This window comes from Benincasa hispida, chromosome 5, assembly GCF_027475165.1.
Source record: "Benincasa hispida cultivar pf3 chromosome 5, pf3_genome.v1.1, whole genome shotgun sequence".
Classification (NCBI taxonomy): Eukaryota; Viridiplantae; Streptophyta; class Magnoliopsida; order Cucurbitales; family Cucurbitaceae; genus Benincasa; species Benincasa hispida.
In genome coordinates this window covers 19,208,294-19,229,977 of record NC_143482.1, presented here as the reverse complement: position 1 = coordinate 19,229,977, position 21,684 = coordinate 19,208,294, and the positions used below count along the sequence as shown (strand labels likewise).

General features: G+C 33.3%; 2 protein-coding genes and 1 long non-coding RNA gene across 3 annotated transcripts; 2 read left to right on the top strand and 1 right to left on the bottom strand.

The window, feature by feature from the left end:
* Positions 1-2,604: 2,604 nt before the first annotated feature.
* LOC150035948 (uncharacterized) lies at positions 2,605-21,085 on the top strand. Its single transcript, XM_090313471.1, has 5 exons — positions 2,605-2,978; positions 9,997-10,090; positions 13,087-13,335; positions 20,615-20,747; positions 20,824-21,085. Exons 1-4 carry the CDS (start codon positions 2,732-2,734, stop codon positions 20,718-20,720), a joined length of 696 nt encoding a protein of 231 aa, XP_090169597.1. The 5' UTR covers positions 2,605-2,731; the 3' UTR covers positions 20,721-20,747; positions 20,824-21,085.
* LOC150035950 (receptor-like protein EIX2) lies at positions 2,974-5,813 on the top strand. Its single transcript, XM_090313470.1, has one exon. It carries the CDS (start codon positions 3,362-3,364, stop codon positions 5,726-5,728), a length of 2,367 nt encoding a protein of 788 aa, XP_090169596.1. The 5' UTR covers positions 2,974-3,361; the 3' UTR covers positions 5,729-5,813.
* On the bottom strand, positions 12,110-13,255 carry LOC150035949 (uncharacterized). Its single transcript, XR_016529476.1, has 2 exons — positions 13,144-13,255; positions 12,110-12,372 (listed from the first exon to the last, which is right to left on the bottom strand). It is a non-coding gene; the product is annotated as an uncharacterized LOC150035949 (long non-coding RNA).
* Positions 21,086-21,684: the final 599 nt, after the last annotated feature.

Sequence of the window (21,684 nt, the reverse complement as noted above, 5' to 3'; positions counted from 1 at the left end):
AAAGTAAGAGTGACTTATTTCTTGGTCCGATCTTACGCAAACTCATTGCATAGGACACCTCCACTCCTCATGTCAATACATGAACGAATCAGTATAACTTAGTTCGTAGCATCTTTCAACAAATTGTAACAACTACAAAGTGGGCCGCATCTTTCTCATGTTGTTGTTTCAGGTAGGGGTAAAGATCCACGGGCGATGGACAAGCGGAATTCGTGCTCGAGCCACTGGAATGAGTTTTTACGCTTCCGCTCATGAGATTTAAAGTTCTTTTCATGTTCCTCTTAACTTTTAGTTTTGATGCTTATAACTTACTTTTAAAGATTTGTTTTTCAGACTTATTTATTATCCTTTATGATTTATGGGTACTCTACTATTTTTTTAGTATTTGAATTTAATGAAAGACTTTTGAACTTACCTTATTTAATTAGCATTTATTTCGTCATAATCGAGTGTCGTTTTGAATTCCATGCATGCATATATTTAGTAACGGTCTAACTTAAGTCCTAGGGGGTTGGGTCGTTACACTAAGCCTTCCAAATATTTTAAAGAGAATCAAAATATTATATATGTTTAGTATTAAAGCATGTTTTAGTACTCTAATAATGAAACCTGACACTGAAAGAGATTAAGGTGTCTAGGGAATACATTATAAAAGTGTTATATCTGAATTTAGGGCATATCTACGTGCAAGTATGATTATATTCAACGTTGATGGTATTGCAACTGCATACATTAGCTAAGGACATCGACGTTGAGCAATCAAGCAAAAGGGTTCTTCCTCAACTAAGATAAGAAGGATAATAGTTTTTCAAACAAATGAATGATGTTTCAGTTTTCCAGGGTTTTAGAAGTACTCATAGAAATGTTATATTCTTTTATGGAAACGGTACTATTTTTTAACCATGAATTTATGAAAGTATTGTTAGATGGCTATCGTTTTCCTGATTTAATACGAGTGAATATATTTAAGCATTGGATTCACTAAAAAACTATGTAGTATTAATATCACGTTTCAGTATGAATATTTTATGTGAATGGTCTTCATCAATCAAGGAGATGAAACTGATGAACGACAACTTCCTTTAAAGTAAAATATAATTTTCCTGGATTTTACTGGAATTATGCTTAACAGTATACCATGACTTTATTAGGGAAGTTTATGAATGCATGTTTTGGACCTCTAGTTTTGAGACGAAGATGTTTTAGTTAAATGATATTTCTGATTTTGCTCGAACGGGGTAGGAGAAACCCCCTAGTTAAACGTAAAAGTGGTTTATGGTTTTTACTAAGCTGTTTGTTATATGTTCCGAAGGGTTTTCTAAGCTAAAGCTGGAGTAGCATGTTAATGATCTAGGATGTTGCTTTTCCCATAATCCCTAATTCCTAATATATATATACAACAATACAATTTCTCCCTCAAAGCTCCAAATATATATATATATACATAAATTCCTTTTCTTTATCTTAATATTTATATATTTAATCCTTCTTTTCCATCACATCAAAGCCCAATCAAATAAATTTCCTCTCAACAATTTAAATCCACCAACGATAAATCCCAAATAAAATCCAAACCTCCAAAGCCCCTAAATTCCATAAACTTCTTATCAATTAAAATTTTCAATCTTCTCCAATATTTCAATCTCAAATATAAATCCACCCATTGAATTAATCCAATTTTTAAATCTTGAACACTTAATTAGGATTATCTCAACCCAAAATCCCATTTAATTATTTGTCTAGTAATTTCTACATTCCCATCCATTCATCTACCTTTATGTCAAATTCATATCGATTATAAGTGAAGCTGAAAACCAAATAATTCCAAAGCCCAGTCTCATTGTCAAGCCTTAACCTCACCGGACGACCCACAGGACATGTAAAACAGAATGTTGACAGAACTTGACTTCTCTAAAGCCAGGACAGAAAAAAGAAAATATCTTCAATATTATATTATTTTCCACTAAATTTTATGACCACATCCCACAATGTTATCTCAATAAAAATCTAAATTGTTATTATCTCAATAAAGATCTAAATTGCGAGCCTTTGGTTAATCGATTAAACTTAATAAGTTTAAACTTAATATATCGAAATTATAAAATTTTGTGTTCTAAGTATAGAGTTATAAGATGACCTTATAGATAAATATGTAAAATAGAAAAAAAGGAGAAGATGGATTTCATTGATAAATGTACAAATTCCAAGAGTACTTACTATTGAAGTTGAGTTGCTTAATGTCAACTTAAGAAGTTAGGTCAAATAATCTCTAAATTGTTTTATTTGGAGTCAACAACGATGTCCATTCTTTAAGTTTAAAATCAATTCATTGTAGATAAGATGTGATATATTAAAGGTTAAATTAAAATGTTTAATCTTTAAACTTATTTATGTCTATTTGGTTCTTAACTTCCGAAATAAAGTGTATAATATGTCACTAAACCTTCAATTCTGTATCAAACAAGTTTCTAATTAACTTTAGTTTTTTTTTTTTAATACGTCACCAAACATCATCTTAACGTGATAAACATGACCATCAAGTTAGAGCTACGATAGAAGAGATATTCCTAACGCAATACTATCAAATGAATTAGTGCACTTTGACGTGAGTAGAAGGCGATGCTCGCTTTAATAAAAAAATTTGAATAACTGAAACTTATATTTAAGAAAAAATGCTTTTTAAATAGACGTAGAACTTCAAGTTGAAGCCAAAGATCAATTTGCTTAAAAAATGGGCAAGAATGGTGCCACTTTGGGGGCTCTCATCTTCATTGTTACAATGCTTCTTTGTTCCTATCAAGTTTCCACTGCATCTTGCATCAAACAAGAGAGAGAATCTTTGCTTAGGCTAAAAGCAAGTTTCATCGATTCTTCTAATTGGTTGGCTTCTTGGAAAGGAATGGATTGTTGTAGTTGGCAAGGAGTGAGGTGCAATCATACCAATGGTGGTCATGTTGTCAAGCTTGATCTTCGAAATCGTGAGTATACATTTTCCTCTGCTTTGCTCAGTAATGGTGTGGACTCTAGTTTGTTTGAGTTGAAATATTTGACTTACTTGGATTTAAGTGCAAATTTTTTCAACTACACTCGAATTCCTATTTATTTAACGCATCTGCTCGAATTAACGTATCTTAATCTATCTCTTACTTACTTTCAAGGAGAAATTCCACATTCTCTTGGAAATCTAACTAAACTAGTCTTCCTGGATTTCAACAACAACGAGTATTTGCATGGGTCAGATTCTTTTGATTTGGGATAGTTGTTTATTGATGACTCTAGATGGGTGTCCAGTCTTTCATCTTTGGAATACCTTGACTTGAGTGGTGTAAGGGTTGTTCAAAGTAAGTTTGGTCTAGATTTTATGCAAGTGTTGAATACTCTTCCTTCTTCTTTAGTGACATTAAAATTGAGTCATTGTGGTCTTCAAAACACCCATCATATTCATCCTCCATTAAATTCTTCATTTTTCTCCAAACTTCAACATCTAGATTTGTCTCATAATTTGTTTGATGGTCCAATTCCTATTTTTCTGCATAACATGACGTCTCTGAGATTCCTAAATCTTAATGGTAATGGTTATAATTACTTAATCCCATATTGGTTAAGTAATCTTAGGAATCTTGATACTTTGAGTCTTGGATCTAACTTGTTTAGTAGCATCGAAGGTGGTTTGTCCTCAGTGGTTAGAAACAATTGTCAGTTGAAAAATCTTGATTTATCATTTAACCATTTTCTTGGTGAAGATGTTTTTGGAAGCTATGAAAATCTATCTACAAGTTGCAAAGAGTATGGTCTAGAAAAGCTTGATCTAGAAAACATGATCAAATTTGGGACACATACAATTCCAAGTTGGTTCGGAGAATTGAAAAACTTGAATTTTCTTAATTTTCAAAAGAATTCACTTCATGGTCCCATTCCTTATTCATTTGGAAATTTGTCTAATCTTGAACAGTTGGATATTTCCTATAATATGCTTAATGGAGGAATTCCAACCTCATTTGAAAAATTATCAAACATAAGGGTCTTGAATCTTAGAGAGAACAATTTGGATAGGGTCGTTCCAGAAAGTTTTGGACAACTTCAAAGTCTTATTTTTCTCGATCTTTCTCAAAATGACCTCAAAGGTGCTCTTTCAGAAATCCACTTTGCTAATCTTTCTCAGTTGGAATCCTTATTTATGGATCAAAATGGGCTTCTATCATTTAAAATGAAACATAGTTGGGTTCCTCCTTTTCAGTTAAAGAGTTTTTCTGTGAGCTCGACTCTGGGCTATGAAAAACTTGAATTCCCTCGGTGGATTGGAACACAAAAAGAAATAGCATATTTAAATCTCTTCAATACTAACATTGTAGGACCCGTACCGGAATGGTTAAGATTTCAAAATTTAGTTTTTCTAGATATTTCCTACAATCAAATTAATGGATCACTTCCAAAGAGCATTGATGATCAAATGCCTAACTTGATTGCACTATTGATTTCCAATACTCACATCAATGGTTACTTGCCAAAGTCCCTTTGTAGATTGAAGAATCTAATGCTTCTGATAGTTTCAAACAACCAACTATCTGGGACAATCCCTAGTTGTTTGTCAGATCTAAACTTGTTTCTATTGGATCTATCATCAAACAAGCTCTTAGGAGTAATTCCTTCTTCATTTCAAAACCTTTCAAATCTTCAAGTGATGAACTTGGCAAGAAATCAACTTCAAGGGGAGCCACTCATAGCCATGAGAAGTTTCGAATCTTTGTTTGTTTTGGATCTTGAAGGAAACAAATTTTGTGGCAATATTCCTGAGTGGATGGGAAGAAGCCTTCAAAATTTACAAATTTTGAATCTTCGAGGCAATATGTTCAATGATACCATTCCTTCAACTTTGTGGTTACTTCCTCGCTTACAAATTTTGATCCTTGCTGACAACAAATTAGTGGGAAACATCCCACCAAATGTTGGCAATTTTAGTGCAAATCGAAGACCCATAGCAAATGGTGGATTGGTGTGCAACTCTGCTGAAGACCCCTATGCATTCTGCTATGTGAGCTACATTACACAAGCCTTGAAATCAAGCAAGTTGAACTACTCCTATTTACAGCTCTATTCAATGGTAAATATAGACCTCGCCAATAACAACTTGCATGGACATATTCCAAGTGAAATAGTGGCAATAAATGGTTTGTTTGCCTTAAATTTGTCTCATAATAATCTATCGGGATCTATTCCTGTGGAGATCGGAAGTTCACTAGCATTGGAATCTCTTGACCTCTCTTTCAATCAGCTCTCTGGATCAATTCCAAATAGTATGGCAAGCTTAAACTCACTAGGCACGTTGAAATTGTCCAACAACAATTTTTCAGGACACATTCCTCGAGAAGGCCATCTTTCAACCTTCAATGATGCGTCCAGTTATGAAAATAATCCAAATCTTTGTGGAGCCCCACTTGCTGTTATATGCCCGAATGAAAATCCAAATGAACCTTCCGTTGGAATCGACAATTTTTATGATAATGATAGTCATGGAGAGCATAAGTTGGAGAAAATGTGGTTTTGGATTATTGTGGTGCTAGGATATGCTTTGGGATTTTGGGCAGTTGTTGGAACTTTAATATTGAAGAGAAGTTGGAGATATGCTTACTTCCAGTTTATGGATGAAACGAAAGACAAGATCTATGTCGCAATATTAGTGAATATGAAGAGGTTGAAACAACGTATGAGAGGAAATATGAATCGATGAGTTTTGTAATTTATTTGTCCATGTAATAATTTTGTTGTACTTTGATCCATTGAATATATTGAATCAAACAACTGTCTTTTTTTCCCTTTTTATGGCATGTTAATAATTTGGCTTTCAATTCAAATTTGTATTGCCAAATAATTCATGCAAAAACTGCAATTTCGACATATTTTCGTCCCATGTCGAAATTGCAAAAAGTTCTATAATTCATACTCCCATTTGTTAGTTTCTATTTCTATCGTTTATATTTTAAGATTGTTTTGAAAATCAATGTCAAAATTTGCAAACTTAAAAAATGTGTTTTCAAAACCTTGTTTTTTTTTTTTTTTTTCTTTTAAGAAAAGGACCTGATAAAAATTCAAATACACGTCGAAAATATGAAAAATATGAGTAAAAATTTGTTAGATAAAAAGCAGAACTTTCAAAACTAAAAAACTAAATGACATTATATGTTTAGAAACATTTCAAGTTTACCAGCACTCATTCTAAATAATATATATATATATATATATTTAGAAGTATGTTTTTGTTTTTTCATCGCAGCTAAAAGTCCAAGTTTTTTATTAATTTTTTAAAAAGAAATAATAGCAAATAAATTTTGAGAAAAAAATCTCAATATTTTAAAATGTTTAAATATAAAAAACAAAAACAACTATCATGAGATCTAGTTCTAGTACATGCTTTTGAGAGTCATGAGTTATAAAGGTGTAAAAAGAATCATGTTGAAGTTATGGTGGCCAACTATTTAAAATTAATATCGTACAAGTTTTAGTAAAGAAAATTATTTCAAATGGTAAAACTGTTGAAAATATTTACAATACATAAAAAAATTTTAGGTCTATCACCATCTATCATTGATAGTTCTAAAATTTTGCTATATTTTGTAAATAGTTTGGTTCATTTTTTTATATTTGCAAATAACTCTTTTACTAACGGTTAAGCATAGTAGGATCAGATAGTTACTAGTCAAGACACTACTTGTATGAAGTGCCAAATTTTAGAGAGAACAAAATGTTGTTTAGATACTTATTGAACTGATTCACGGGATAAATGGTATTCGGAGATTTGATTATTGAAATGTGAAAACTCAAGTCAAGTCACAGGATAAAGAAAATGTAATGAAGGCTAAATCATAAATTTTATCAATGTAAATTATGAATTGTATATTAGTAAAGATGTCCACGGGACAGGGCAGTGATGGTGAAGACTTTTCCGTTCCTATTCCCACCCCTTTATTTCATTCCCTGTCCCCGCGGGACTAAATCATAAATTTTATCAATGTAATTATGAATTGTATACTAGTAGAGATGTCCACGGGACAGGGCAGGGATGGAGAAGACTTTCCCGTCCATATCCCGACCCCTTTATTTCATTCCCTATCCCTGCAAAATTCCCCACGGTGATTCCCCACAAGAAATTCGTGGAGATCGGGTTCCCCACGGAAAAAATTTTCCGTTTGTTTTTTTAAATATATTTATTTTTAGCAATTTTTTTATTCTCAACCAAATAAAATTATATATATTAAATGAGTTATTTCCAATAAATTTTTCATTCAAATAAAATAGTGTACAAATTTATTATAAAAATAATACTATTATATGTGTAAAAATATATTTTAATCCTATAATTTATAAAAGTTAAAATTTAATTATTATATTATAGTCAAGCTTTCCATTTAAATACTACAACATTTATGACTTAGAAAGTTTTAAAGATTAAAACAATTTAGAAATGTATTAAAGTACGAAAAAGTTGAAATGAAAATTAGAAAATAACTAACTTTTTATATCACAATTTTTGTAAAAAGTATATAGATAAAATAATAATAATATTAATAATAATAACAAGTATAATAAATATAATAATTTTATTATTATAAACCCATATTCTCTTTATTAATTTAAAACACTTAGAAGTACTATTTATCATGTTTTAAACTTAATTCATTATATATATATACATACATACATATATATATATATATATACATTATGTAATGTAACATAAATTATATAATATTACGAAATAATTATAAAAAATTTTCAAATAAATTATATTCATAAATAAATTAATAATAGTTTATTGTTAACTAAATATCAATAGGTAACTACAGTTAGTTTTATGATTTATAAATACATGGTATCAAACACATTTAAATCGGAAAAATTAAAATAATATTGTAGTTTTCAAAAAAAATTTATAAAAATATTGTAGTTTTGAAACTATTTAAAAAATATTGTTGTTTTTTTTCTTAATATGTCGAGTGTTGAAAATTCAACCAACATAGGTTGAATTTTCAACATTCGACCTTTACTTTTTTTTTTTTTTTAATTTTCTAATAATATGTCGAGTGTTGAAAATTCGACCTACCTAGGTCGAATGTTGAGCTTTTCTTTGTGGCCGATCGTAGAGGATTTAGTAAGCGATCGTTTAGTCATACTAAGCGATCGTAGAGATATTGTAAACGATCGTTTAGCGTCTCGTAAGCGGTCGATTAATCTTGTTGGTTCATTTGTTTTTTCCAAAAGTTTGCACCTATTGTTATATTAATATAGAATTACAAAACGATTGTGTGCGATAGTGTATAATTACTAAACGATCGCATTGTAATTTAAACACGATTGTGTGCGATAGTGTATAATTACTAAACGATTCTTTAATTTCCTTTAGGTCGATGTTTCTTCTTTAATTTTCCAGCCCTCGACCTCTTCTTCAAATTTTCTCCTCTTCCCTTAATTTCCTTTAGGTCGAGGGTCAAACCCTCGACCTCTTCTTTAATTTTCGATAGGTCGAGGGTTGAACCCTCGTTCTCTTCTCAATTTCCTTTAGGTCGAGGGTCAAATCCTCGATCTCTTCTTTAATTTTCGACAGGTCGAGGGTTGAACTCTCGTTCTCTTCTCAATTTCCTTTAGGTCAAGAGTCAAACCCTCGATCTTTTCTTTAATTTTCGACAGGTCGAGGGTTGAACCCTCAAAAAAATATTTTACACAAAATCTCTACCTCGAAAACTCTAAAACACCATAGATTTCTAAATAGTTTCAGAACCACTATATTTCCCTAAATTGTTTTCCTAATCACAATATTAAAAAAAACCTCCCATTTAAACCATTGTTAAAATTAGAATTTAATTTCTGAAAAATATACATTTGAAGACATGAAATACAACTTAATTTCCATTGATTCCCTTGTTTTCAAATTGTTGTTTTTAATTTATCTAACAAAATGTTCCTAACTTTTCGTAGGTTTGCTTTCACCATATCTTGCAATTTTTTTGGGTTAACATTAGTTTTCAATTATTATTATTATTATTTTTTGGGTATTTTAGCATGTCATTTCTAGTTTGATTTGGTGGTCTTAGGTGTTCTTTTACTTTTCTTTGTTTTGACTTTTGTTTCGTTCTTAATCGATTTCAAAAACCTAAACTAAAAATAATTAACAAATTGGTCATTTTATATTTGTGAGATTTTAGGTGGTCTGTTATTAAGATAATTGTTTCAAATAGCATAACAGTAAAAAATATTTTTAAATATAACAAAATATCATTATTTATCAGTGATAGACAGTAATAAACACTAATAGATATATTGTTATATATAGTTATCATTGTAGCTACCATATGTTTATAAGTGTCTATCACTTATACATAGTAATATTTTACTATATTTATAAATAAGTTGTTTTGTTTTTCTATATTTGAAATTAACCTATGTATTATCTGATATTTTATTTTTTATAACATTTTTAAATCTAATTTGTATATATTTTCTTAAACTGTTTTTCTTAATACATTATATTTTATTTTATCATTGACTCGAGTATTTTGATCTATTATCATAATTTAAGAAAATGGATTGGTTCATCAATTTACTTTTCTTTTTGGAAAAAAATATTTGACTAGTTTTAAAAACTGATTTTAGATTTAATTATTTGCCTAGTGAGTCCTACATCCCTTCATTTACCTTTATATGGTACAAAAATGAAATACTTCCAAAGCCCAATCTCACAATCAAGTGTAAACCTCATGGCACAACCCATAAGTCAGGTTGAAGACTTTTTGAGTGTTGACAAAACTTACAGATGATGACTTCTCTTAGTCAAGGGCAAGACAAGAAAAGCTTTTTTTAATACTATATTATTTTCTACTTATTTTCATGTCCACATCCCCTGATGTTGTCTCAATAAAAATCTAGATTAATTTATTTTATTTAGAGTTGTTATGGACTATTTAGTATCTAAGGGCAAGCACGTAAATGAACGTTTATATACAGGTCAAGCGACCAAACTCGGGGCAAGACTGAACCAAGGGGGTGAAGTGAATGGGCAAAGACTCAAGTACAAAGTTCGGATTCAACTGATTTTTAGGTAAAAAATGGCAATCATAACAAATAGCAAAGTTAGGTTAATTATTTATAAATATAGTAAAGATTTTAAAATCACTTCAAATCTCGAAGTAACACAACAACCCAATCATAGTTGTGGAAGCGGATGCTCTTGCACTTACTGTAACAATAATAAAATAACAACTAGAGAAATGAATAAAAAGACATATAGAGATTGTAACCTAGTTCAGTGATAAACCAATTATCTCTAGAGGACAATTTGTCCAGGAAAGATAAATCACTAATTTTAAATAGTCAAGCTTTTACAAGAGTACTTAAATAAAAAAATAACAGCATTTATTTATAGAAACACATGTAAAGCCAGACTCAAAGATCACCTAGGTTCCCCCTAAATGTGAGACTTCTTCTCAATAGAACTTGGGCTCCCCCTAAGTATGTGATATTAATGAAGAACACTTAAGCTTCCCTCAATGTACGAGACTCCTCTTCAATGCAATCTTTCCCACTACTAGTGAAGATGATTCACTAAGATGACTTAGGCTCCCCTATGTTGAAAATCTCTCATTCCCATAATGATGTCTTAGGCTGCCCCTAAGATAAAGAATCCATTCTCGAATGATAAGTCATAGGCTCCCCTAAGGCCTTGAAAGCTTCTTATTCAACCGTGATTTTGCAGAAAGAGTAGATCAAATCAATAACAGTACTTGACTGTACTGTAACACACACCACCATTCAAAGTACAACGCAGACCAATAAGAAAGGAATAATCCATAGAAAATCATTATGAAAAATATTCCAAATATGAAAAACTATAATCTACAGAAACAGAAAATCTTGTATGACATCTTTTGTGACAACTTCTTTAACAACATCCGGTCAATCGCAAAACAAAGGAACTCTAATAGTTTATTCCAATTTTGACCTCCCACGTTTGTTAATCTTCCGTCATCTGGAGGCAAATTCACCGCAATAACAAGCCACTTGCAGGTGGGCTTGATTCTATTTTATTGAAATTGCCCATAAAATCCACACATTGATTCAAGGTCAATTTCACTTTATGTCTATGCTTGTTTATAGAAAACTTGGACTCAATGAGGTAAAGCACACTATAATATCCTTGCAAATGGATGACAGATTCTAGACTTACCACGAGATATCGTTGAGGATGTATTAGTTCAGGTTGACAAGTTTATCTTTTCTGCAGACTTTAGTACTAGATATGGAGGAAGACCCTGAGGTTCTCATCATCTTGGGGAGACCATTCTTGGCCACTAGAAAGACTAGTCTAAGTCTTTATAGTCTAGTAGAGCAAACAAAAATTATCAAGAATAAAGAAAAAAAAAACCAAAAACCAGCTCCATCAGAAGAATACCAAATCAACAAAACCACCAGCAGAGAACAACATCGAATCATCCAAACCACCAACAAATCACAACACATTTTCTCCCCCATTTTGAAATAATATTGAGTTAATTGATAAGAGAGATGGTGAAGGACCAACTAGTTCAGTGTCAGAGAGCAAGTCAGGTTTGTGCATCAATAGAATGCCACAGATCAGTTGTGGATACAAAATGGGAATTTAGTAGCTTGAGAGCAATATGGCACTTGATTTGATTACGAATAAAGGTCCCATAGTTGAATTGAGCTGAAGTTCGATCTGACAAAGTAAGGCAACAAGAGAGAGTGAAACCAGATTTATGAGAAGACGAACACCAATTGGAGATCCCAATTTTATGGAGAATTGCATACTTTACACTTGACATAGTTGTAGATAGTTGCCCCTTCCTTGCCAGAATTTGGAGTGCCACCGATCAATTAAAAAGCTAAGTCCTTGATTGAAGGACATTGCTCTGTCACACTGGTAGGAACATTCGATTGAGGAACTGATTAACCAAAGCAGTTAAAAAAAAAACAAAGGGACGTCGTCTCACATGAACTTTCTGATAATTATGGTTGGTTGGATTGTCAATGTCTTATGACAGATTGACTATAAATTCACACACAACTTGAGGGTAGTAAGGATCATATTCAAAACAGTGCGTTCCAAACCAGCATTCAAAATGGACTCCATAAGCCCATTATAATACTGTGTTCGATCTGATAATTCTTTTTCATCCACAATATTCCTTTTAACAACATACTTCCGCATGCTAGCTCCTTTTTGTATGAAATTACATTACATTTAATGGAATAAGTGGAACATTTGAAGAGCTAGATTCCTTTCCCTTGATTCTAGGAGAGGCATGTGTAACAGTAGCTTGAGTTGTGTGGTCATCATTTGAGCTACTCTTCAAGGCCCAGTACCTAGATGATGAGGAAACATAGAATCAGATTTCTCAGATGGTTCCTTTGATGTTTCAGACGACCCTACATCAACATTTTTAACATCTCTAGTTTGCTTCGAGCCTAACTCAGACAAAGGAATATTCTCGTCAGAACTAAGATCATTCTCTTTGTTTTTGTCACCAAGTCTAGCACGACATCAGTTTTAGCAGAATTCATATCAACTTCACTTTTACGTCTCATTAATACTTCAGCAACTTCTTCAGTTATCTCAAGGTGTTCAATAGATACATTTTCAGTAACATTCATTAAAACAATATCCACAGATGTTTCAGAAAATTTTTTACATAAGTTTCTTTAGAGACATTATTCTTAGCATAGAATCAACAGTCCCATTTTCACGTTCTATATTCCTGGACGGGCTCAATTCAGACACAACTTTGTCAACGATTTCATTTAATAGTTCCTCATTAGTAGGATGATGAGACAGGTTATCAGCATCTCTTTTCTTATTCTCAGTAGAAATATTAGGATCCGGATGACAAATATTTTCAACAGCGGTAGACATGCAATTCAACAGTAGGATTTACTTCCTCTGACACCCTAACCTCATAATGAATCACAGAAGATGGATCGACATTATCTCGAACCACATCCTTATTTTTTTCTACCTAGTTTGATAAACTCATGCATGGACTGAGAAGAATTACTAATGGTAGTTTGATCATTTTGAAGGCGAGTTTCACGGCCATGGCCAATAAGATCAGTCATTGTGAGAGTAGTTGTACTTACCTTTTCAACCCTTCACGAGCCAATACCAGATCGTCTCCGTTTAGAGGGAGGAGGAACTCCAATGTCTTCATTACAATCTAGAAGACCTCATACACAAACGCCATATCTGTATGTGGTGGCAGAAGGAATATCCTTCTTGACATGCTGCATTCGTTTTGATTTTTCTTCGTATCTCACCAGTTCGTATCAAAGGTATGAGTCCCTTGTCTAATTCTCACCATTAGCCTTAACTTCAAAATACAAATAGACATTGAGAAGATGGAGATGAGTGGTTGGAGGAAAGGATGTTCCATGATGGTTTTTGAAAACCTGTTAATCAACAACTGCTAATAACAGATATTCTGATTAAAATTGAATATAAAACCCATTTACTCAAGTGAAAACCTTCAACTGTCTCAATTAATGCACGAATTGAACTGCATCGAGGGCCTTGGTAAATATGTATGCAATTTGATTCTTCTTTGTACGAATGTGTTCTAAAATAATTTTATTGCTTTCAACCAGCGCTCAAATAAAATGATGATAAATGTCTATTTGGTTGGTCCGACAATGTTAGATAGGAAATATTAATGGCACTCATGTTGTCACAATATAGAGTCATGACATCTTGCGTAACATCATTCTTTTTCAGCATTAGTTTGATCCACATCAACTGAGTGCAACTATTTCCAATTGCGATGTATTCAGCTTCAACCATAGATAACTAAACACAGTTCTTTTACTTATTAAACCATGATATCTGACGGTATGTGCAAGCGCACACAATCAGAGTAATAAATCCCAAATAGGGTATCGTCCTCAGGGACCGGCGTGAGCAAAATTTTCCTAACTTAACTATCACAATTCTTTGTCTATTTTATCCCCGCTACCAAAAGATGATTTTTATCCACAACTACATATGACAAAAATCCAGTCACACACAAGAATAATTTAGAGCAAATCAATTCCAGGGTGTTGTTTCTTTTAGGGAATACAATGAATATGACATGCAATTGATTGAAATCGATAGATTGAGGCTAGAAGTTCTAAAATCAGGAAATCTTCTCTCGAGCTCAAGCCATCCTAATAACTACCCATCGACCGAATCTTTTCTATCGCTTGAACAGTTACAACATTAAGACCCTTCAATCGCACCCTTTATTATTCCAAATTATTGGGTCCAGTAAATTAAATTCACTCTCAAGACATCTAATTAACTTAAATTCATTCAATTAATGACGAGTTAATCAAAAGCATTAAACACAAATAATTTATAAATCTATACAAAATCGATCAATTGTAAATTCAATATTCAAAGTAACATCCCTAAAATCCACAAATACCCTAAAATAAAAGAGTTTAGCTATGCATGATTCCGATAACAGTGTTCAATAAACAAATAATCATTATGGAGAAAAATAAATTAACAAAGAAGAACGATCTCCCCTAAATAAGCTTCAATCCCAATCACGATCTTCTCGACTCTCGTCACGAATAACGGATTATTCTTCAACAACACTTTACAATCACAATCAATCTTCCTGTCACTATCAATCCAGAAACACTCTCAATAAAAAATTCAATTCTTCAACAAAAAACGATCAGAATTGCTCTATTTCGGTTCTTGTACGGTCTAGAATCTATCAAGCCGGCTCTCTGTTTTTTTCTCTCTTCGAACCTGGTAGCGCACACTAATATTTATAAGATGCTCGCAATGATGCAATGTTGCAAACCAGTGTTGCAACACTGGCATCATGCCAACCACGCGTTAATGTCGTAGCGTTGCAATGCTGGCCTATTTCAACTTGCTCTCAGGTCTACAACGTCAAGGAGCAGCGCTGCAACGTTCTTTCAACGTTGGCTCTCCCAAATTGCCTTCCAAATCTTCCTCTTTTCTTGATCTTGAGTTCTTAGTTTCTTCCTAATTCCATAGCCAAACCGTAATTGCTCAAAATTTGAGTTTTGCCCCTCGTTTTTTTATCATTTTCGCACAAATTGCTCTTGATGCTTAGTTCCCTGAAATTACTCAATAAACCACGTCAAACTAAACAAAACTAGCAATATTAGTTCTAAATTTAAAGGTAATAAAAGCACTTTTTAGATGCTTTTCACCACCCCAAACATAAAACTTTGCTAGTCCTGAGCAAAGAAAAGAAAGAAACACAAAGTAGAAGAAGTAATGAATACTAAAATGAAAAAGTTCAAGGCATGCAATCTCTTATTCCGGTTTCATCAACTTCTCAACATATACAACACTCATCCACAAAAAAATTCAGATACATCCTAATTGTTGAGAGTTTCTAAAGCCAAAACTTTGTATCCCGTGTATGTGTGTCTCTTCCTTTAATTCGAAACTCAAAAATTGACTTAAGATTTAATTAAGCTTCATTAGTTTTTCCCCTAATCTAGCTCAAACACCAATCTTCAAGCATCACCAATCTCAAGGAAGTAATATGTCCACTAAGGTACCTTATTTCTGTTTCTTTTTTTTTTTCTCTCTCTCTCTCTCTCTCTTTTTTTTTTTACAGCAAAATGGCCCTAAACTTGCATCATTTTACCTAGGGGCACTAGCTTTCACACATCCACTGTAGGGAACCATACCTAGTCAATTCCCAATTCCCAAGTGTCCTAACTAATCACAACAAATGCAGCTCTTTTTACCCCCATCCATGCATACACATTGCAAGTTTACAATAAAAAAAGATATTTTTTTTAAGCACATGAGTATACTCTTCTTTTTATTTATTTATTTCCAATGACAAATAATTCCCCTTAGTCTAACATTACAAACCATCATGCAAGACACTATCTAACCAGTTGGGCCTTTCGAGGTGACATCCAAATTGACTTAAATCACTACTTTGTTCAGTTAGATGTTCTAAATTGAAGTGGTTCATGCTCAAGATAATAGAGGATACAAAGAAGGATTCAGAACAAAGAATACTCAAGATAGGACTATGTTATCAAATTTCTACTTCAAAGCATGACATACACATCATGAGTGACTCATCAACCATCACAGTAAAAGAAAGCATCCAAAGAACATAATTCAATCAGTCTCAATATTCTTCCAAACCAAAATCAACTCTTTTTCAAAATTTTCAAAATTTTTCAATTTTTCCGCAAAATCAACAATAACATGCATAAAACAATAAACTCAAAATAGCATGCCTAAAAACACAAGATTCAAGCATAAAGTACGCCCCCCACCCCAAACGTAAAAAGATGCATTTTCCCCAATGAATAACATCTAAAACAATCACACAACAGATGAGTGATACAAGCCTAGGTAATGAGCAAGGATTTACAAATTTGGATGGTGAACTGGTTCTTGAAAACACTTGAGCATCCTTTCCAACCTGAGGATCAAAACAAAATAATCATGAATTGGCTCTCTATATTTTTTAAAAAATCAAATAAAAATAAAATCAAGCTAAATTAAAACAAGAACACTTGGTTTGCCTCCAAAGAAGCGCATGGTTTAACGTTTTTAGCTAGACAAGGACAAATTGATCACTCTGTAAAGCGTAAGTCCTCCACACCACGCTTCTCATCTCCACAGTAGTGTTTCAACCTCTGGGCATTGACCATGAACGTTGCTCTTGTTGGGATTGGTGTCCTAATTCTCCCAGTGGTCTTGTAGTTTGTAAACATTTTTGTATACATTGTTATTAATAAAATAAGTGTTATTTTATTTGTATTTACTCATATCCAATAAACTAAGATCCATGATTATTTCATGTAAACTTAAGCATGTATGTGATACATACAAGTGGATCATGCCTTAAGTAATAACCTAAATGGTCTGTAGTATAAGGATAAAAGAGGGATACCTTATCCTGGTGATACTACGGATATGACCCGCTTTGTAGATATTTACAAGTGTTGTAAAGTGCTACAAATGGTCTGATCCTGACTATTCATGTGGAAACATGCGAGCAAGAGTGAAACTGTGGGAACATGTGGAAACATGATTCGTCTCTTTATATAACACCGTTGATAATTGAGACTTACATTTCACTAAAATGACCAAAGGTGACATGACCGTAATCCTGAGTGTTTTGGGAACTTCTGCCTATAAAGGCAGTCCTTTGATTAGTATGAGTGAGAGTGGCCAGATTTCCAATTCAACAAGCCTACCTTTTTGATGATTCGTCTTTGAGGAGTGGGGAACTCAACTACAGAAGACAGAATTAACTCATTCCTTGAAGCAGGGGTAAGTAGATAAATTACTCCCTTGAGGGTTGATTCCGGGTGTTGAACATAGTAGCCACACCCTCTCTTTGGAAAAGAGGACTCAGTCATAGTAGGACTATGACTTATTGTTCATTAGAGGAATCAGTGGTACTTAATGAGTTAGACGTAACTATAGGGATAAAATGGTAAATTAGCCCAGCTGTACTTACGAGCGATTTGTGAAGGGTTATCGCACTGTTGATTGGTTATAAGGACATAGAAATATATCTGTAGTGAGAAGAGTGCAACTGTCGATTTTTAGTGGAGTGCTCAGCAGATAACGGATGGTGGATCCCGTGACTAAAGAGTTTAGCCAGTTATTCGCGTACCGTTAAGCTTCAAGCTACGAATCCATGAAGTCCCCTTGGTAGCTCAATGGGTTCAAGTTGAGAATTAGATTTTGGGTTAGTTTGAAGTGTTCGAATTAACAAGAGAAAATTCAATTATATGTGATATAATTGGTGTAATGTCTTAGATACATTAAATAGAGGAATCAATATAAATATGATTTATATTAAGTACCATAAAATAGAAAAGGAACTATGGTTTATATGTTTCATAAGATGAAATATTAAAGATATAGGTTATAAATATAATATGATAAGTTGGTTATCATATTTATTTATAATATATTGATTATATGATAATTAATTTTTTTTCTCTAATAATCGATTTTAGTGGGAGGTTATTGGAAGCTTTATGGTAACCGTGAGATAAAAGAAAAATGGTTTTCCAAAATTAGTAGTTGCTTCATTCGAAAAATTCTCACGGAAAAAGGCTATCAAGTAAAAATTGTTTTTACTAAGCGATAGTCGTTGAGAGCATACACGATCGCTTAGAGTTGACTAGACAATAGTTACTCATTGATCGTTGCTACATGATCGAGTAGTAAAGTCTATGTGATAGGCTTCCTTTTTCTAAACGATTGAGTATATCGTCTATGCGATAGACAGTGTTCATGAAGGAAATCAAACTCGAGATTTCCATGAGCAGTGGAAATAAGATCATTACAAATTACAATCATGAATGAACATTACAAATTACAATCGATACGAAACATGTGGTTATACAATCAATACAGAAATTACATCATGAACAACTACAAACAAACAAGGAGAAAACTCTACGAACATTTGTAGACTCGTCTCCACGCTCCTTGCTCACGAACGCTCGAACACATCAATCTCGAACGCTCGAACAACTCGACCGCAACATAGCACGAACACTTAGCACTTGTCCTCAGCGATCGCCTTGATCACGAACTTCTCAGCAACACGAATGGCCTCCACAGAACCTCGACAGTGTCGAATTGAGTAAGACACCACCAAGAAGGTTACCTTGGTATTCTCGGTGTGAGAATCTAGAGGGTGGGCTCTATTCAGACTTGGATTAAGACAGATGAAGGAGGAAACACTGATCGTGTACACGATTAGGCAAGTGGGAGATGATGGAGACCTATTGTATAGGTTGATGCCCAATCGTTTAGCTAAAGCTAAGCGATCGTTTGGCTCATCGCATAGCTCAGTGTCTGTCGCCTATAGACACTACATGATCATTTACTTTTGGCAAGTTGTCGCTTAGTAATTACTGCACGATCGTTTAGCTCGTTCAAGATGTCGTTTAGTAAATCGATATTTACTTGACAAATACCGTGAGTTTTCTTTTTGTGAGAGAAAATCTCAAAATTACTTTTCATCAAAACTTTTGTAAAACTTACTAAAATTAGGAAAACAATTTTTCTTTTAACTCACGGATACCATGAACTACTAATAACTACCCACCTAATTGGTTATTAAAGAAAAAGAATTAATTATCCAATAATTAATATTATTGTAAATATAATTGATAACCAACTTATTATACTATATTTATAACCTATAGTTTTAATATTTCATCTCATGAAACAGATAAACCATAGTTCTTTTTCTATTCCATGGTACTTAATGTAAATCTCATTTACATCAATCCTCCACTAGATGTATCTCATATATCATATCAATTATATCATATATCATCAAAATACCTCTTGTCAATTTGAACATTTTAAATCAACACCAATAACTGATCCTCAACTAAATCCATTGAGCTACCAAGGGAACCTTATGGACCTGTAGCTCAAAGCTCCAATGGTATGTGAATAACTTACTAAACTCTTTGGTCACGGGATCCACCATCCGTTAACTGCCAGGCACTCCACTAAAGACCGATAGCTAAACTCTCCTTACCACAGATATATTATGTGTCCATCTTAACCAATCAGCAGTGTGACAACCCTTCACTGATCGCTTGTAAGTACAACTAGGCCAATAACCTTATGCCTCTATAGTTATATCTAACTCCTTAAGTACCACTGATCCCTCTGATGAACATAAGTCATAGTTCTACTATGACTGAGTCTTCTCTTCCAAAAAGAAGCTACTGGACACTATGTTCAAGCCCCAGAATCAACCTTAAGGGAACAATCTCTCTACTTATCCCTGCTTCGGGAAAGGAGTGAATTCCATCTCGTGGATTGAGTTCTCAGCTCCCAAATCAGACAAGTCCGGAAAAAGGTAGGCATAACAGTTGACAATTTGGCCACTCTCACCCATACTAATCAAAGGACTGCCCTCAAAGGTAGAAGTTCCCAAAACACTTAGGATTGAAGTAGTGTCACCTATGGTCGTTTAGGTGAGATGTAAGTCTCGAGTATCAACGGCGTTATATACAGAGTTTTGTCATCTCATGGTCCAGGTCTTATACAAACTCTTTGTATAGGACACCCTTGCTCGCACGTCTCTACATGAATTTTCAGAATCAACCATCTGTAGTAGTTTACAACACTTGCAGACCTTTACAAAGCGAGTCGTATCCGTAGTGTTACCAGGATCAGGTATCCCACCTTAATCCTTATACTACAACCTATTTAGGTTATCACTTAAGGCATGATCCACTAGTATATACATATACATGCTTAAATTCACGTAAGATAACCAAGGAGATTTGTTTATTTGATATGAGTGCCAAAATTAAATAACACATATTCAGAATTAAATAATACTTATTTTATTCATCGAACAATGTGTATCTTTACAAAACAACGAGACTTTGGGAGAATTAGGACACCAATTCCAATAGTTCATATTTCCCACTTACTCGATCGTCTACTCGATCGTATACCTTCTTTCTTCCTCAATCCAAGATCATATAGAGACTACAACTCCTTGATTCTCACGCCGAGAATACCAATGTAACACTTTTTGTTGTTCTAACTCAGTTCGTGGATCGAGTTGGACTCAATTGGGTTCGAGGTTGTTCATGCTGTTGGTGTTCTGTTCGTTGTGTTCAATTGTTGTTTGTGGACGCATTACAGATTGATTTAGGGATATTTGAAGAATGATTCTTCAAAGGTATGCATACTCTATTCCTTGTATTCTCTTATAGCATGCTGTAATTTATATTGATGCATAATCTGTTTGTTTTCAGTTAGACTGTGATTGTTGTATTCATTCTGAATGGAATTTGGAACGATCCACTTCCGCTGCTTATCGAGATCTCTATTTATGATTTTCTTCAATTGGTATCATAGCCAAGTTTTTCTGATATTCCAAATTCCATTGCTGTATTGAACTTCTTTTACATCGTGGTGGGTTTTAAGTGTTCTATGTAGACTCGTAAATTGATTCTCTAAGCATATTGGATATGGACAATGATGAATGTGAATCATACAAGCTCATGTTGCCATAAACTTGATGACTTGGAAAGATGGAGATGGAGTGTGGATTCTGTATTATACTTATTTACACTTTATGCGATACTACTTCTAGATGTATGCGTTATTAATGAAATTCTTGTAGTATGCTATGCGTTGTCACAAGTTTTCCTATGCTGAAACCAAGTATAATTCCAACGCAAGTTTCTCCGAGTAATCCAGTAATCCGAGGTCGAACATAGGGATTATTATCGTTAATGTGTTACATTCGTGATATATGCGACTAGTTTTTACAATTAATAAAGATTGTGTGTTTGTACAGGAAAGTAAATTGTGGTAAAGTAAAATTGAGCAGATAAACTAAAGTTGCGTTAATAAAATAAATTGCGATGAAAATAAACCTAAGCTAATGTGATGCAAGATACAAGATACATGATATACATGATACTGAGTTCAAGACTGACTGTGAAGTTTATACAAAGGATCGTGGTATGCGATGACAAGTCTTTATGGATGAATCAGAAGAAGATAGAATAATTAGTACAAACGTCGCAGGTTTGTTAATTGTGTTAAAGATACAACTAAGGTTCTGCTTTCCCTTGGCGTACACCTTTCGGTGATCGGCCGTGTTCTTA

Excerpts from the sequence above, each read along its gene's own strand:
- LOC150035948 (XM_090313471.1), top strand. The coding sequence starts at position 2,732 with ATGGGCAAGAATGGTGCCACTTTGGGGGCTCTCATCTTCATTGTTACA. Across the intron at positions 10,091-13,086 it reads CGGATTCAACTGATTTTTAG|GCGAGTTTCACGGCCATGGC; the intron begins GTAAAAAATGGC and ends ATCATTTTGAAG. Across the intron at positions 13,336-20,614 it reads CTCACCAGTTCGTATCAAAG|TTCGTGGATCGAGTTGGACT; the intron begins GTATGAGTCCCT and ends GTTCTAACTCAG.
- LOC150035950 (XM_090313470.1), top strand. The coding sequence starts at position 3,362 with ATGCAAGTGTTGAATACTCTTCCTTCTTCTTTAGTGACATTAAAATTG.